The sequence below is a fragment of the Sorex fumeus genome, unplaced genomic scaffold (genome assembly GCF_029834395.1).
Source record: "Sorex fumeus unplaced genomic scaffold, SorFum_2.1 ptg000128l, whole genome shotgun sequence".
Lineage (NCBI taxonomy): Eukaryota > Metazoa > Chordata > Mammalia > Eulipotyphla > Soricidae > Sorex > Sorex fumeus.
Genome location: NW_026606185.1, coordinates 54,850,745 through 54,867,470, shown reverse-complemented (window position 1 = coordinate 54,867,470; position 16,726 = coordinate 54,850,745). Strand labels below are relative to the sequence as shown.

At 38.3% G+C, this 16,726-nt stretch overlaps 1 protein-coding gene across 2 annotated transcripts in view; it reads right to left on the bottom strand.

Annotated features, from left to right (window-relative positions):
• DCC (DCC netrin 1 receptor) overlaps positions 1-16,726 on the bottom strand; it is a 1,215,565-nt gene that overhangs the window by 350,844 nt on the left and 847,995 nt on the right. For both annotated transcript variants that reach the window (XM_056138055.1, XM_056138056.1), the window contains exon 9: positions 2,489-2,643. In XM_056138055.1, coding sequence (XP_055994030.1) covers positions 2,489-2,643 — 155 coding nt within the window. The remainder of the gene's footprint in view (positions 1-2,488; positions 2,644-16,726) is intronic.

Here is a 16,726-nt window from a genome sequence, read left to right as displayed (position 1 = left end):
TGTATGTGAGACACAAATAAACTTCAATTCTAATTCTTTATTGATTATACTAAAAAATGGCAGCAAATGTGGTGTGGAAAATGTTTTTATAAAATAAGCCAGTATCAAAACAAAGAAAAACACTCTTGTTTCTTGTCTTGAAAATGTTGGCATTTATAAGAAAACTAATTTAAAAAGAAAAAATTTTGGAAATGGATTTTTAACCTGGATAATTAGAAACAGATATATTAGCTGTAGGGAAAAAAACTATGATGCCTGGTTTTAGAAAGTAATACTAACTACAAAGAATTTTTAATAGAAATGTAGTATGATCATGACCAGTCAATAAGAAAAGTACAATGAAATAAATTTATAAATATCATAATTAAGAAATAAAATAGTTGAAATAATACACAGATAATGGGTCATTTGAAAATGAACACACATTCAAAATTCTAGACAACTGCAATTTTTTCAAGGAAAATTGTTATGGTTTTATAAATTATAGATCTATATACAACAAGCACATAACAGTTTAAATGTATACATATGTTTGAGTTATGCATGTATTTAAAATGCTATATTATGTAATAATATTACCTATATTGTACAATATCAGTGAGACTTTGTTGGTGGGCGTAGTGAATTATACACATATTACATGTATGTGAGAAGCTAAACCCTTAAAATTCCATAGCATTGTCAATAAATATAAAGCAATAATATATATATATTTGTTTTATTTTTACTCAACCTCAATATTTAATACAACCAAACTTTTCAAAGTTATTAATTCTATATATCTACAAAGAATAAATAATGAAGAAATTGACAGTTCACTAATGCACAGATTCTGACCAAAAAATTGGATTTAAATTTAGTGATTTAAATCCAAGAAGCAATGAAACATTATTAGGATTGGAAACCTAGAATTAGCGCCAACTTTCTGTGTACAGCAGGTAAAGCTATATTAGCCTTTGCATGGAGCACAGTTAACTACTCTGCCGAAGCGCTGGGTCCTACAAAGCATCTGGCTAGTAGAACCCAGAAGTCTGTATTTCCTGATGGTCTGAGACCTGAATATGATGGTGATTTTGAAGACGTTTTTCTGGTGGTTCATCTCTGTGAGGCAGATGTTTCTAAGTCTCTTATAGCTTAAATTCTCTACCTTCACTCTACACAAAACACATTATTTCCATTTGTTATTGTCTAAGCATTTAACCTTGGATAAGTGAGAGAAAGAATGAGTTTCTCTTAAGAACAGAGCAAGATACCAGAATCCTGGTTAGCTAACAGAGAGCTCCTGTTCTCTCTCCTTCAACATGCTCATTTAAAATACACAAATGAATTTATATAGAGATTATTTTATTATACCTATGAATAATAATGTTTCTAATGTCTACTTAACCTTCTTCAAAAAGCATATGAGATGACTATAAGTTAAACATGGATTTAAATAAAATGAACAGGAATAAAAAAAAAATAGCATCTCAGAATTTTGAAAAAATAGAGTAGCTGTAATCAGGTGTCTAGACAATATAACAAGCAGTCATTCATCTCTTTTAGCTTTTAGAATGTAAGTTTTTATTAATTTTAAACAAAATAAAGTGGGCAAACAGCCCATCAGTAATTTGAAAATTTTTAGAAAAAAAAACACAAATAAATTAAAAGATACAAAAGTGAACAGTTTGCGGACTGTTCCTTTATACACATAGAAATCACTAGATGAAAATTTGGTCCATAACATTGAGATGGGGACTAAAGAGAGAACACAGGGGTTTAAATGCTTGCCTTGCATGCAGCCACCCCAGGTTTGAACCCTGGCACCACATTCGGTTCTTGGAGCACAGCCAGGAGTGGTCCTGAGATACAGAACCAGGAATAAGCCCAGAGAACTGCTGGGAGTGTCCTGTAGCCCTCTTCCCCACTCAAAAACAAACAATTGAACTTCTTTACTTTGTGGTCTGATAACTTAGAAATAGTGATTTTAGTTAGACGTTCGTAAAAGTTTGTAAAAAGAGATTCTTTCAATTTCTGGAATACTGTCTGGGTGATATGAGTGTGATATTGCGTTTAAGCTTGGTATTGTCCCTGTCCTTGGAAGTCCTATTGCTCTTTAGCCTTTGCTGTTTTGTTCTTCAATCAAATTCTTCTTTACAATTTGAAAAAACTTTAAAAATCAGGACAGATGGCAACAACCTGCTGTTGCTACTGAAATAAACCCTGGCAGGTAGACAAAGTCAGTCACTTTCAGAGGAAGTAAATATTCAGACTGTTTGAAGGGTTAGTCCGGGATTGTTCATTTGTTCTGTGGAGACACAGCTCTAGAGAAAAGACCATTTTGTCCAAAAGTTATCTCTAAAACACTGCCAGTTAATAACGTTGTCTCAAAAAATTTTTCATCTTTCCATTTGTTACCTGGAGGAAAAAAAGTTCTATGGAAGGACAGTGCAGGTAAAATAATAAATAATCTCCATGCCATACCTTACCCCTTCCCTTTCATACTCACATTCAGGCTGAGTGGCCACTTTGATGGGTTGAGAACTCTCCCCTGGTCCCCACTCATTGTACGCCACAACCCGGAAGGTATACATGGCTTCTGGCTTCAGGTTTCCCACAGTTAGCTGAAGGGACCCAGGCTGGGATGTATTCAGTGCTCGTTCCCTGGAAGGCAAAAGTTCGGGGGGGGAAAAAAAGATGGTTTCTACATGAATACTCCCAAATGAACATCTGTCCAAAGCACTAAACAGCCAGGGTAGTGAGATAAGCTGAAAGGTTGCTTAAGGTTGACTTGGTATCAGAATTCAGTATCACCGACGCTTACTTTGAGATGTAAACAGCCTGGAAGAGTCTATAAATAAATGTTTCAGGTACTGCTGTTTTCTCTTTCCACACACCCAGAGATGCTTAGGGGTTACTCCTAGCTCTGCATGCAGGAATTATACCTGGAGGTAATCAGTGAAGTATAAGGGATGCCAGGGTGATTGATTCTAGGTCAGTCACATGAAAGGCAAGTGCCCTACCTGCTGTCCTATCTCTCTGACCGTCCCCCCAAGTGGTGTTTTCAAATTTATGCTATCCCCAAGTAACTTCCAAACTAAAGCCTTTTCTCTTGACATTTTACAATTTAAAATTCAAAGCTCATGATAAACAAAGAGCTATTAAAGTAAGAAGAAACATCTGGAATGCAGACAGGGAGATTCATTTTGTGAGCATCCAGCTAATGATAGGTTTCAATTATTCCACAAATTGGTCTTTGTCACTATTGCTAAGGCAATACTGACAAAAGCATCACATAGTTTACTTCGTTATAGAAAAGAATGTAGAAAAGGCAGATGCTAAGTGTCAATGTATGGACTGGAAATCCCTGTGGTTTTGTTAAAGTGCATTAAGTGATTGAGAAGGAAATTTGCTTCTGTATGAGAAGATGTTGCAACACACATCTCGTTTGCCTTGTTCTTCAAACTACATCTACAAATATCTAATTCATTTCAAAAACCTCCTCAGAGGTTCTAAACAAATTATCCTGCTGCTCACGGTGGGCTATATAATACATATTAAGAGAATACAACTACTTTGGATATAGATGCTAACATTTAAAAAATGAGAACTACCAAACTATTCTTTAGGATCTCACATGATTCTAGACATTATATCTTCAATGGCTTCGCACCACAGACTGAATAGGTAAAGAAAAAAGTTCTTTTAACCTGTTTAACTCTTTCCTTAAGAATTTTATTTCTAAATATATATATATATATATATATATTTCTAGGATCAGAGCAATGATACAGCTGTTAGGGTGCTTACTTTGAAGGCCGCTAACCCATGTTCAATTCCTGGCACCATATGCAATCCCCTAACTCCTTCCAGGAGTATTCCCTGAGCCCAGAGCCAGGATTAAACCCTTAGTGCAGCCTGGTATTCAAAAAAAAAAAGATGCTATTTTCAGATTATAGCTCGTGCCTCTCTGTGGGATCACATGTACAATTTAATTTTGCAATTTGATTTCATTTTGTTTGGGAAACTTTTTTAAATATGAACCTTAGTTTTCTGTTAGAGTGAAGTTAAATTTCATGGGGGGAAAAAAATAAACTTGGCCTATGAACTCAGTTTTTGTCATAGAACTTATTCCTAGCATGGGTAAGTTGCTGGGTTCATTCCCCAGGACTGTATGTTAAGCTGAGCATTATGGGGATGGCCCTGATACACTAAAATGAAACCAATAAAATCTTCTAAGGATATAAATGGTGTTTCCCAGGATATATACACTTAATATGACTGATAGTTCAGGCACTCGCTGTCTCATACTCAACTCTGTCTCTTTCTCTGAAGCAAGGCTGTATCTTTCTGAAATCTGTTTATCAGATCAGAGTGAGTTTTCCTCAAAAGTTGATTCCAGATCCTTAAGTCTGAGTGTGTTGTGTAGAAAAATCTGTCCCTTCACTTATCTAAAATTATACCATATCATTCTAGTTCTAATCAGTGCTTTAATAATATCAGGGATATAGCTCAGTTGGGGACCATTTTCCTTGCCTGTGTGAGTAATTTGGGTTCGATAACCAGCAAAACAGTCACAAACAAACATGTTCACACACACACACACACATGCACGCACACATATACTCACACATAGTTTACTAAGTGTTTCAATGAGAATGAAATGAGATGCTATAAATAGCTACCTATAAATCACAAAACAGAAGGCACAGTGTCTGGTCTTCAGTGTGGGATTTTCTATACCCAGTTGTTTCCGCTACTTTTTATTATTGTGGCAAATTACAACCATAACCTCAAGAGTAATGAATACTATGAAGTCCAAGAAGAGACATTTTCAACAAAGAATTTAAAGCTCCAAATCTGAAGAGGAAAATTCAATAAAATGTAAAGGTAAAGGTAAAGGTAAAGGGCCTCCCGTTGATCGTCGGTTTGCTCGAGTGGGCCCAGTAATGTCTCCATTGGAGACTTTGTTGTTACTGTGTCTGGCATATCGAATATGTCACGGGTAGCTTGCCGGGCTCTGCCGTGTGGGCGAGATACTCTCGGTAGCTTGCCGGGCTCTCCGAGAGGGGCGGAGGAATCAAACTCGGATCGGCCATGTTGGCTGCATGCAAGGCAAACGCCCTACCGCTGTGCTATCGCTCAATAAAATGTATAATTTGAATTTAATTTAAACAAATTGAAATTAATTAGACTTGACTGAGGTATGACCCTGCCCCTCCCCTCCCTCTAGGATTTTTTTTTGATAAATCATCAGAACAATTTTTCTGCAGAGCTAAGTTAAATGAAAAAAGAGTGGCCATAACTATAAGTATTGAATATACCTTTTCCATAATAAAAATAGTATTTATTTTAAAAAAAGGCTTCAGTGACAATACCAGAAGTAAAGGGATTCTCAGAGACACTACAGAGTCCAACAGCTTGTGGTAGCTGCTGACCACTCTGAAGGCTGAACTTTGTGTCCAGGCTGCTATTATGCTTCTTCATAGCATCAATCTACAAATGTGACACAAATGCATCCTGGCAAATAACTTCTATAAGACTAAAAGATGGGAAAGTTGACTTTTATCACCCACGTCAGGCTGAAAAGCTCAAAGGAAAGCATCACAATTTTCCACAAGTAAGTCAAATCTAAATTTGTAAGGACAGTTCATTACAGTGGGGTCGCCTAATCCCAATACAGATGAACACTAACTCCCTCAAATAAACTCTCCGATAATCTCCACATTTAATCAGTTAATCATTAGGATTTCTTCTCTAATCATATTACTCCATGCTCCTCTCTAATGCACACTAGCTTCTGAAGAACAGAGAAGAGTGAAAGTTAAAGAGTGAGTTCAGTTACTATGATGGGCTCAGACTACACTGGAAAAGCAGCAGGACTCCAAGCCCACTGCCTCCCTTAAAATTTTCTTCTCTGACTCTGAAGACTTTGCAATTCCTAGTTCTGAGAGCCATGGTCTGTGGCAGCTGATATACTGTTAGGCAAAGTTTCGTTGTTTTACATTCCCCACTCTGCCCCACCCAACTCTAAATTGACAGAATGGGGTTATGAAGTTCATGAAGAGTTGACTAAAGCAAGCTATTGCCTTCTAGAATCCACTTACTGTAAATTTATTCATTTATAGTGTCTGGAATAGGAGCTGGAGAGATAGTACCATGAGTCAGCCACATGCCTTACAAGTGCCCGACTCCAGTTCAATCTCCAACATCCTATGTGGTCCCCTGAACAATGCCAGGAGTAATTCCTGAGTACGGAGTCAGGAGTATCATCAGGTAAATCCATAAGCTAAAGAATAGCAATGATGATGATGATGATGATAATAATAATAAAAAATAATAATAATGAGGTCCTTGGAGTATAAAAGTCTCTTCCTTCTGTTTCAAAAAGGTGTAGACTAATAGCTCCCATGGGCCTTTACAAAGACATCAAGAAGGGTTCACTAATAAGAATTTTTTTCTTCTCGCCCTCTCCTCTCTGGAAAGAAAGATGGCGGCCGCATGGGAGCCTTGTGGACAGCAGGTATGAGCCGGGGGTGTGGGGGTGACTAAAACCTCATGGGAAGGGGGGTGTTCTGGTCCATCCTTCACGCCCTACCGAGGCCACCAGTTGCCCCCGATGAGCGGCTCTCCAGCACGGCCACAGCCTCAGAAGCACAAGGACTTAATGCAGAACCCAGCAGCTTGGAGCAGAAAAGTGAACGGACTATGCGTTAACCTAGGCCATCATGTCTGCCCGGAGGGGAAAGGGTGTTGCTCCCCTCCGCCCTCCTCCCTCTGGAAAGAAAGATGGCGGCCGCATGGGAGCCTTGTGGAAGCAGGTATGAGCCGGGGGTGTGGGGGGCGAATAAAACCTCATGGGAAGGGGGGCGTTCCGGTCCATCCTTCATGCCCTACCTACCGAGGCCACCAGTTGCCCCCCACAAGCGGCTCTCCAGCACGGCCACGACTCCAGAGCACAGAAACCAATCTCTTAATTATCTGACACTCAGTAGAAATACTTACAGGGTTAATTAGTAAAATAGCGGAAATTCAAAACCAACATTTAATTCTTGAACCCAGCTGTAGAAAGCGAATCACTTCACAATGCTTTTTCAGCATGTCTGATTTGGGGGGGGTAAACTCTAAATAATAGTGGTGCATATTTTATTGAAACAATGAATCTAATCAAAGCAGATAGAGTGTTAACTAGAATTCATCTACCTCGCAGCCATTGGGAGGGGTGGGGGGTGGGGTTTTATTGGGGTTCTTCGTGGTAAAAAATAAGTATTGGTAAAGGGAAAGGTGTTTAATATTTGCATGACTGAGACCTAAACCTGAAAGCTTTGTAACTTTTCCCACAGTGATTCAATAAATAAATAAATTATTTTTTTTAAAAAAAGAATTTTTTTTTCTGATTCTTTGGATTACTTGGTTGAAGTTTTATGAAAAATGATAGCTACCAATAATGATAATAATAATAATAATGTTGCCACTTTGTTAATATCCATCAGTCTAAGTTTTCTTAGGTGCTGATGCCCTTTGAGTCACAAAATCTAGCGTGATGCTATTGGCACACACTCTTGCAGAACTGACATTAGACCTAACCCTAATCAGACTTTTATCTATCAGGCCTGAAACTGGCCCCTGATCTGATCTGTACCTACAGAACATTGCATTGTTATATGAAAAACTTGGCTGGGTTCTTTGTTACTGATTTTCCCAGTTCTTTGGTTTCCTTTTGAGGTCCTTCTATTACCAGAGATACTTATCTATGCCACATTAACTGCCAACTCTTCACACAACTGACTGTGCTGGGTGCTCTTCATAGTTAATACTAATGTAATTCTATGGCACAAGTTCTAAAGACTTGGAATATGTGACTCAGATTTTTTCCTTTCATCTGCTATGAGTCTCCGTGCCACAACCCCACAACCATCCCTGCTCCTGTGTTTTGTCATTCTGCAGTTCCTTTGTTTAGTTCTGGTAAGCCCAGAGTTACTTTCTCCAGACTAACAGTTCCACCTCATTTTGATAAAAAGCTTATTCAGTCTATAAATACAATTCAAATGAACTCTTCCAGGTGGAGCTTTCCTACTATCATGTCCTTATGCCAGCAGCCTTAAATATTCTCTCTGCTGTGATTTCACTGCTCTTGGTTTACACATCTATTGTAACACACATCACATTGTATTAACAGATATGCCAGTCTCTTTGACTCAATTGCAAATGATTTTAGAAGAAAAGCACCTTCCATTCATTTTTTATTGACACCAAATATACCCACTGAGTAAAAAGAATGACTATGCTGTTTCATATCACAAGTTTTTAAATGATTGCATAAATAAATATGAACATTTTAATGACTAATTGCATAAGAACTCCATGTGGTATGATTTCAGAAATGCTTAGAGAATTGGATTGTTTCAGCTTCTTTCCTAATTTAATTTGGTGGCCTGTGGCATTCTACTTCACCTCCCTGGCTTTTGCCTTCATTATTTGAAAAGAAAGTGGGAACTACTGAAAGACTTTTCAATTATTTAATGGAAATTAAAAAAAAACTTATTGATGAATGAAATTAGTTTTAGGTTTTAGCTGAATTTAGCAATTCTGTATTTATGTTTTATGAGTAAGCACAGTTCAAAGATTAAGCACAATGCTGATCTTTAGCGGATTATATGTCATAACATTTCTATGGTGCGCACATTAAGTAAATGCATATTGTCTTAGCCTAAGCTTCTCAGAATGCTAACATTTAGTTACAGCTCTGAGGTGAGCAACAACTGAATTTTTGGGACATCAAATACCCAATTAACTGTTCCAAGAAGGAAGAGTTACACTAATGTTTCTTTGTAAGGAAGTAACAAGGATATTTAATAGAAACAGTTTAACATTTTTTTATCTACCTCACTTGAAATTTTTTTTTTTTTTTTAGTGATAGGAAGAATGGTGCACTGATGAAAAAATTTCAACACTAAAATGGAGTATTTACTAGATGAGGGGCCAAAAGAGACAGCAACAACAACCACCCAGAACTTATCTTCTAGAACACAGACTGCAATCAGCGCTTTTGCAGGGAAAGTAGGTTCAGAGGTATGTGACAACCAAATAAAGATAATGGGGATGGAGTTCATCATCTTGATCAGAGAGATTTCCACTAAATTTGGGTTTTAAACTCCAGGTTTGCTTTAGTTTTATTTTTAAATTGAAAAAAAGAAACCCACAGTCTAAGGATTAACCTTAAAGAATGCTTTGCTGGGGACTGGGGAATTTTACACAGGGTAAAGAGCTTGTCCTGATGCTGCTGACCTGGGTTTGATTTTGAAAACCCTATATGGTCCCCAAAATCTACCAGGAATGATTCCTGAGCACAGAGTCTGGAATAATATCTTTACATAGCCAGGTGTACCCTCTAACCACCACACCTGAATCCCCGTGTACACCATGCAAAAAAAAAAAAAAAAAGAATGCTTTGAGTGTCAGAGAGATCATAGAGTTAAGGTGCTTTCCTCACATTTCAAATTTCTGTTCAAATTTCCAGCACCTTATATGGTCCTCCAAACATGGCCGGTAGTCTCTGGCGAGCAGAGCCAAAAATGGCCCCTGAGTTACAAATGAGTTTCCCTACCCCCCCACCCCCTCCAGGCACAAATTTTTTGATGTGATTTTTATTTTAGCAGTTAGTACACATTTAAGAGACTATAGAACAAAGTTACTATGAAAACAAAAAGCTATCATTTAAGTGGAAAAAATTTTTTATTTGAAGTTTACTTTTTTTGAATAGTTTCAACCTCTATGTCTTTATGGATGTGGCTTACTACTTGGTTCTCTTCTTCTTTCTGGAATTTTCTAGGGAAGGTCTATCTTATCCTTCACTGCCTGTAGTTATTCTTTATATGATAATTTCCAAATATGTTATGCATATCCGAACGTGTGGAGAGTGGTCTTAAGCATGGCTGTGGCTGGAACTGGAGGTCGTCAGCTGCTGGGGCTCTGTTCAGATGAGTCTCACGCATGAAGGAACCAGTAGAAGAAACCAGGTGTGCGGGACCCGGGTCGGAGATCTCCAAGCCTGCTTGGATTGGAACTGGGGTCTCTTCCACCCAGATGCCCCATCTTCCACTATGTAGGCATTACACCCACCAACTGCCCCCGGCGCTGTGTAATCCCATCAATAGCCAAGACCCAGACCTTGGTCCCAGAAGTGAGCGGCCACATTTGTGGCCGCACAACATCTCATTATATAATTTTTACTCTTGAGAACCTGGCAGGCTACCAAAAGTAGCCTGCCCACACGGCAGAGTCTGGCAATCTTCTCTTGGCATATTCAATATGCCAAAAACCAGTAAAAATGATGGGTCTCATTCTCCTGACCCTGAAAGAGCCTCGAAGGTGGTGCATTTTAAAATCTTAGGGCTAGGACGAAGGAGACGTTACTGAGGCCTGCTCGAGGCAGTCGATGAACAACAGGATGACAGTTATGAATATATGAAATTGCATTTATATATCTAAATATACTTCAAATACATATATATAATGCATCTGTAAGTAAGTCTATGATTATATCTATCAATCTATGAAATCACTTACCTTTTCTGCTTACCTCATTCTATTTCTATGAATATTAAATTAAATGCTGATCATTAAAATATTTTAATTGTAATCAGAACTCTCAAACCATCTTTCAAGAAATGGTTTTAATTTGGTAGGGTATGATGGAGAGATCACTAGACTAGAAACCTTGTCATGCTTCTAGGACCAGAGAGCTAGTACAGTGGGCAGGGTGATTGCCTTGCACTCACCAACCCAGGTTTCATCCCTGTATCACATATGGTCCCTTAAATGCCACTAAACTCTGAACACTGCAATATGTAGCCCAAAAACTAACAAAAATCAGGCTTTAAGAGTATATATACACAGACACAGACACACACACAGACACACACACACACACACACACACATCCAGAACATCTCTGAACTTCCTATTTTTGTGAGTCTGCTTGGCACTAAATGGTCTGACAAAGATAATATGTCTAAGGCTAACATTCCCGTCTTCATTCTGAAACCCGGGTCTTTTCAGCGTCCTAATCTCAGTCACACCACAATATCTACTTGAATAAGGCAGGAATCTAGGAACTCTTCTTGAATATATCCTTTTATTTCACCACTAATGTCCGATTCATTAGTTTTTCTTGTGAATTTTTTTCCCTAAATATCTCTCAAGACTCTGTCACTGTTCCATATTCACACACACACTTAGTCAAACCTACCATCATCTCTTGCCTTCTCTAACAGTCTGTTAAATAGTATCCTGGCATTTAGCCAGATGACCTTAAGAGACTAACTTCTAGTCTCCAGCCACTGTAATCTCTCCCAAATACGTATGGCATAGATGTCATATATAGATTTCTCAACTTCTCTTGTGGAATCATACACTTTTAATTCCAAGCTCTGAACTCAGTGTGCTGCTAGGTATCTGTCAGTAGGAGGTTCTTCTCAACACTCCTAAATTGCTTCCAATGAGACTTTTGGTTTCTCCATTTTCAACATAGTGCCAGATACACAGTTAAGTTGCAAGTGATAAATGGGTCATCATTTGTAATGGCATTAGAGATGAAATGGTTATATGATACATTAAATCCATTGGAAAGACTAAATCACTATTCTCTCATTCAATAATCTCAGAACATTTTGAGGTAGAAAGAACAGAGTTTTATATTTTATAGGTAAACAGAATGAGAGGAGGGCAAGGCAAACTCTGCCAAGCTTTAAACCAGAGCCAGAATGTGGTATTTTGGATTCTGAGTCCTGTTCTCTTTCCATCACAACACATTCCCTTCATGGATAACAAGCTCCATCAGCTACAGTCCTCAACTCTGAAGAGCAGGGAGAGAATATGTAAACACTGTGTTGAAAATGTAATGCATGGTGAATTTGAAAATGAATCCTTCATGTCAATCATGAAAAGCTAGTTTCTAATCCTCAGTAGTGAGCAGAGGTTTTCTGAGGCAGCATAAAGCAATATAAAAGAAACTGTGTTGAAAGTTGGAAGACCCAGTCCAGCCTTTGTTCTGCCACAAAATAGGCATGTGACCTTGAGCAAGTTAAGGGCTATCTTGGAGCCTTTCCTACCTCATTTGCAAAATGAAGATACTAGTCCCTTATCTGCCTACCTCATGGGGTTATTGTGAGGATTAAATTGAAGGGGGCTCATGAAAGTGTTTTAATTCTCTCATCTGAACTCCTGCAGTACTTTATATGTACCTCTTTTAGGAAATATCTTTTACGTGCTATAGTACAGCGAAAAGATCACTGATCTATAAACCTCACATTTAAATCCTGCTTCTCATATTTACTAGTTATATGGCTTCATTGGTTTCACTTTTTTTTTAGATTTTATGAATAGAACAAGGCAAACTCATCTGTACAATGCAGATGCTCATCTCTGCCTTATCAGAGGATTCAATAGCTAATATTTGTGAAAGAAATAGTTTTCCCTAAATATGAATTGGGGGAAAACCAACATAAAATAGATTTTTTTTTTTGCAGCTCACCAAATAATTGGAAATAGCTAACAAGAATCAAGTGTATTTGGTGTAATAGAAACTAAGCAAGAGTTTTAGGTACCTTTTCTTAATGCTGTTTAAAACTCACCACAGCCTTAGAGGTATGATTATTACTTAACATGAGAAAATGCAAACACCAGTAATTGATCCTAGGCCACATATTAATCCATTAGCTATGTTAGAAGCAAGTAAAGACAACTGAGAACAATTGCTTTGGATCAAGGCTTTCATTAAATCCTGTTCCTACTCCATCCTAGCTGTACAACAGAGGAGGAATTTCCTCCATTAAGATGTGAGGCTTAGATGAGATAATTCATGTGAGATACTTAGTCTGATATCTAAACAGTAAGAGCTCAGTAAATAAATGCTGCTTTCCTTGTTCATATTGTAGTTTTAGGAATTACCTTTTCCCTGAATCTCAGATTCTATGTATTTTAGTAGCAGGAATTGGGGCTATGATCCCAAATATTTTAGCTCCAATGACTTTTAGGAACTAGAAAGAAATGGCTGGATATCTATGCTATAACCAGGTCTCCATAAATTCTGACTTTCAGGTTCTGAGATTGATGGTGTCCTCTGACTTATGAATGAAAGCACCCTGAGGAGCTAGACAAAAGATGTTTCCTATGGCACTTTCATTATTGACACCATTAGCCAGTCTGGAGGATTAATGAAAATCTGAGCTAGAATAGTTTGCCAGACAAAGTCATTGTTCAAATGTAAAATCCCCCACCTTTTAAAGAGCAATTGTATCAAGGAGCTAAAATAAACCTATATGAGCTAACAAGCATCGCAGCAAAATGCTCAGAGACATATGGCATGGATTTGTTCTAGTTGAGAGCTAAACAACACAAAATGAACAGGAGTATTGGAATCAAATTTCAATCACCTAATTTTTTGTGATTAAAAAAAGTTCTTATTGAACTGCAGTCAAGTTATACATCTGCCTCAGTAACACAATTTGCTTTATTGGGTAAAAAATGAATCTATTGCGGAAATAAAATCTCTATTTCTCTGTTATCTTTACCATATCAGTTCTAATCAGTAAATATCTACAGAGGCATTCAACATAGACATGTGCATATAGAATTATAAATAAGATCTAGCACTGATCATGAGAGACCAAAATATATATTGACTGGAACCAATGACAAAACCACACAAAAGATACCAAGCACTAGAACTGTGATTTCATTGAAGTGAAAGAGGAGTGGAAAGGAGAAACTGCTGATTTCTGAACTGGAGGATTATGGAAAGTTCCCTTAATAATTGACAGCAGTTAAGGTTTCCATTCCACAAATAGTTTCTGTTTACAATGGAGCAGGCATTCCTATAGGTGTTTATAATCAAGCTCTGTTAATTAGAAAGATTAAAAAAAGAAATCCCTACCTACACGAAGTTTATATTGTGGCATGGAAAAAAATATTCAGCATAATAGGAGGCAACAAATTTATGGAGAAAACTAAGGATGAAAATAGGCCTACGGGACACTAGGAAGCAGGCCAAATTTCCAGCAGAAAGTACCACTTTCGGTACTACATGGAAAGTATCATGCTAAGTGAAATGAGTCAGAAAGAGAGGGACAGACATAGAAAGACTGCGTTCATCTGGGGAACATAAAGTAACAAAATAGGAGACGAACACCCAAGAATAGCCGAGATAAGTACCAGGACGTTTACTCAATCCATGACTTGGAGGCCAGCCGCACATGCTGGGAAAAAAGGCAGCTCAGATAGAGAAGGGAACACCAAATAAAGGGTGCTGGAAGGATCCTCCCAGGATGGGAGATGCATGCTGAAAGTAGACTATAGATCAAACATGATTGTCACTCAATGCCTCTTTGGCAAACCACAGTACCCAAAAGGAGAGAGAGAACAAAAGGGAATGCCCTGCGACAGAGGCAGGGCGGGATGGGGGGGATGGGGTGTGGGAGGGATACCGGGATCAGTGGTGGTGGAGAATGGGCACTAGTGGAGAGATGGGTGGCACTGGTGGATCATTGTATAACTGAAACACAAACACAAAAATTTGTAAGTCTACCACTGTACCTTATGATGTTTCACTAATAAAATTTTTTTAAAAAAAGTACCACTTGCAGGGGCTGAATCAAAAGTACCACATTTAGAGTCTTCATTTGCCTTTCACATGGCCTACATGGATTCTATCCCCAATACCTTATATAGTACCCCAGTTTCTGCCAGGAGTGATCTCTGGATGCAGAGCCAGAAGTAGGCTTTGAGTCCTGCTGATGTGATCCCAAAACAAACAAAGCTATCATTTTAGAAAAGAGTTTTTTACGTGAGTAAAAGCACATCTGCAGTGCACATCATAGAAGAAAGGAATATTCTAAGCAGACGGGAGAACAGTTACAAAGGTCTGGAAAGATGAGGATGCCTGGTTCCTCTGGGAACTGCAAGGAAGTCGATGAAACCAGAGAGCAGTGAGCAAATAGGGACTGCGATAATAAGCTAATAAGCCATGTAGCTTGGAAGGTTACAACGGGCCAGATCAGGAAGGATTTCTATCTGAAATAGGGAGTCTGGAGGGTTTTGAAGTAGCGGAATGGCACAATCCATGTGCAGTGACCACTCTAGATGTTTTACTTGAATTCTTTCAATCTAGTGTCACAGAAATTCCAAGAGGTATTATCCCTTTGTCCATTTAGCAAAGAATTGTTATTCTTATTTTTTAAATAATTAGATACACACACTTCATCTATCTACTAAGTACTAGCATTTTTTAAAATCCAGCTCTTTGGGTTTGAAAACTGTGACCAACGTACATGCTGTTAACCAAAGTTACAGGAATCACAACAGTCTCTTTAGAAATTGGATATAAATATCTATTTGATAGAGTTTGGAAGTTATGAACATGTCTTCGTGTACAAATTTTCTCACATGTAGAAGTAAGAAAATTCACATTTTTGAGCAATGTCGTGAGGGATTGCCACTGTATTTCAAAAAGATAGCTAGCGGCATTGAGGAGGATGAATTGGACAGTGAGAAGACCAGATAAGTGATGATGGAGATAAAAGAATATAAAGGGGGCATGGCCAAGCTGTGGCAAAAGGTAGGCCTGACAGGATCTGATGACTAATGGCAAAGCTCAGAGGCAGGGGAAGGTAAAATATGACTTACGTGCTTTTTGCTTGGTCAATGGAGGAAAGGCACCAACATAAACCAAGCAAGGAGGGGAGACATACATCTAAGAAAGAGACAGTGCATATGTTTGGGACAGGTAAATTTAAGGTCCCTCCAGGAAATCCATGTAGATTCATGAAGACAATTGGGCAAAAATTATAACCTCTAGTCTTCACAGCTGCACACAATGAGAGAATAACAACAACAAAATTGCAATAACACTGTAAAGTAACAGAGTTGTTAAATAGTTGCTGAGATAAGAACTAAAACAAAGACCTGCTTCTTTAAGGTATGAAATGTCTTATAGAATACAGACCATACCACACACACACACACAAACACACACACACACATACACACATACATATGTAAAGTCAAGTAAAATTGTGAAAGGAAATAATTTAAAGCACACACACATACACACATATATGCACATATATCTTAGTTGTTATGTATGTATGTATGTATGTATCATACATCTTAGTTGTTGCAGCAAGAAAGGGATTTTGAAATGCAGCCAGAGAGAAGTCAAAACTGTTCAAATGATCACACTGCAGAATTTTGAACTAAATACCACTCTGGCTAGCCCAAGAAATATTCTCCTGAGTGGTTTTTCAAGACTGCTAGGTGTTTAAAGCACTCAGATTTGAAAAAGTAGAAGTAGGGCTGGAGCGATAGCACAGTGGGTAAGGCTGTGCATGCGGCTGACCTGGGTTTGATTCCTCCACCCCTCTCAGAGAGCCCGACAAGCTACCAAGAGTATCTTGTTCACACGGCAAAGCCTGGCAAGCTCCCCATGACACATTCAATATGCCAAAAACAGTAACAGCAAGTCTCACAGTTTGTTGTGAGATGTACTAGTGTCCGCTCCAGCAAATCGATGAACAACGGGAAGACCGCACTACCGTGCTACTGTGCTTGAGTCTAGACATCTCCTGCACATGCTCTCCATCAGCCCCTCCAGAGGCACTGGAATAGGGTGGCAGTCACTGAGTCCACTATTCTCCAGAAGAATGAATGGTGCTAGCCAAGACTACTATGAATAGGACGGAAACAGTGG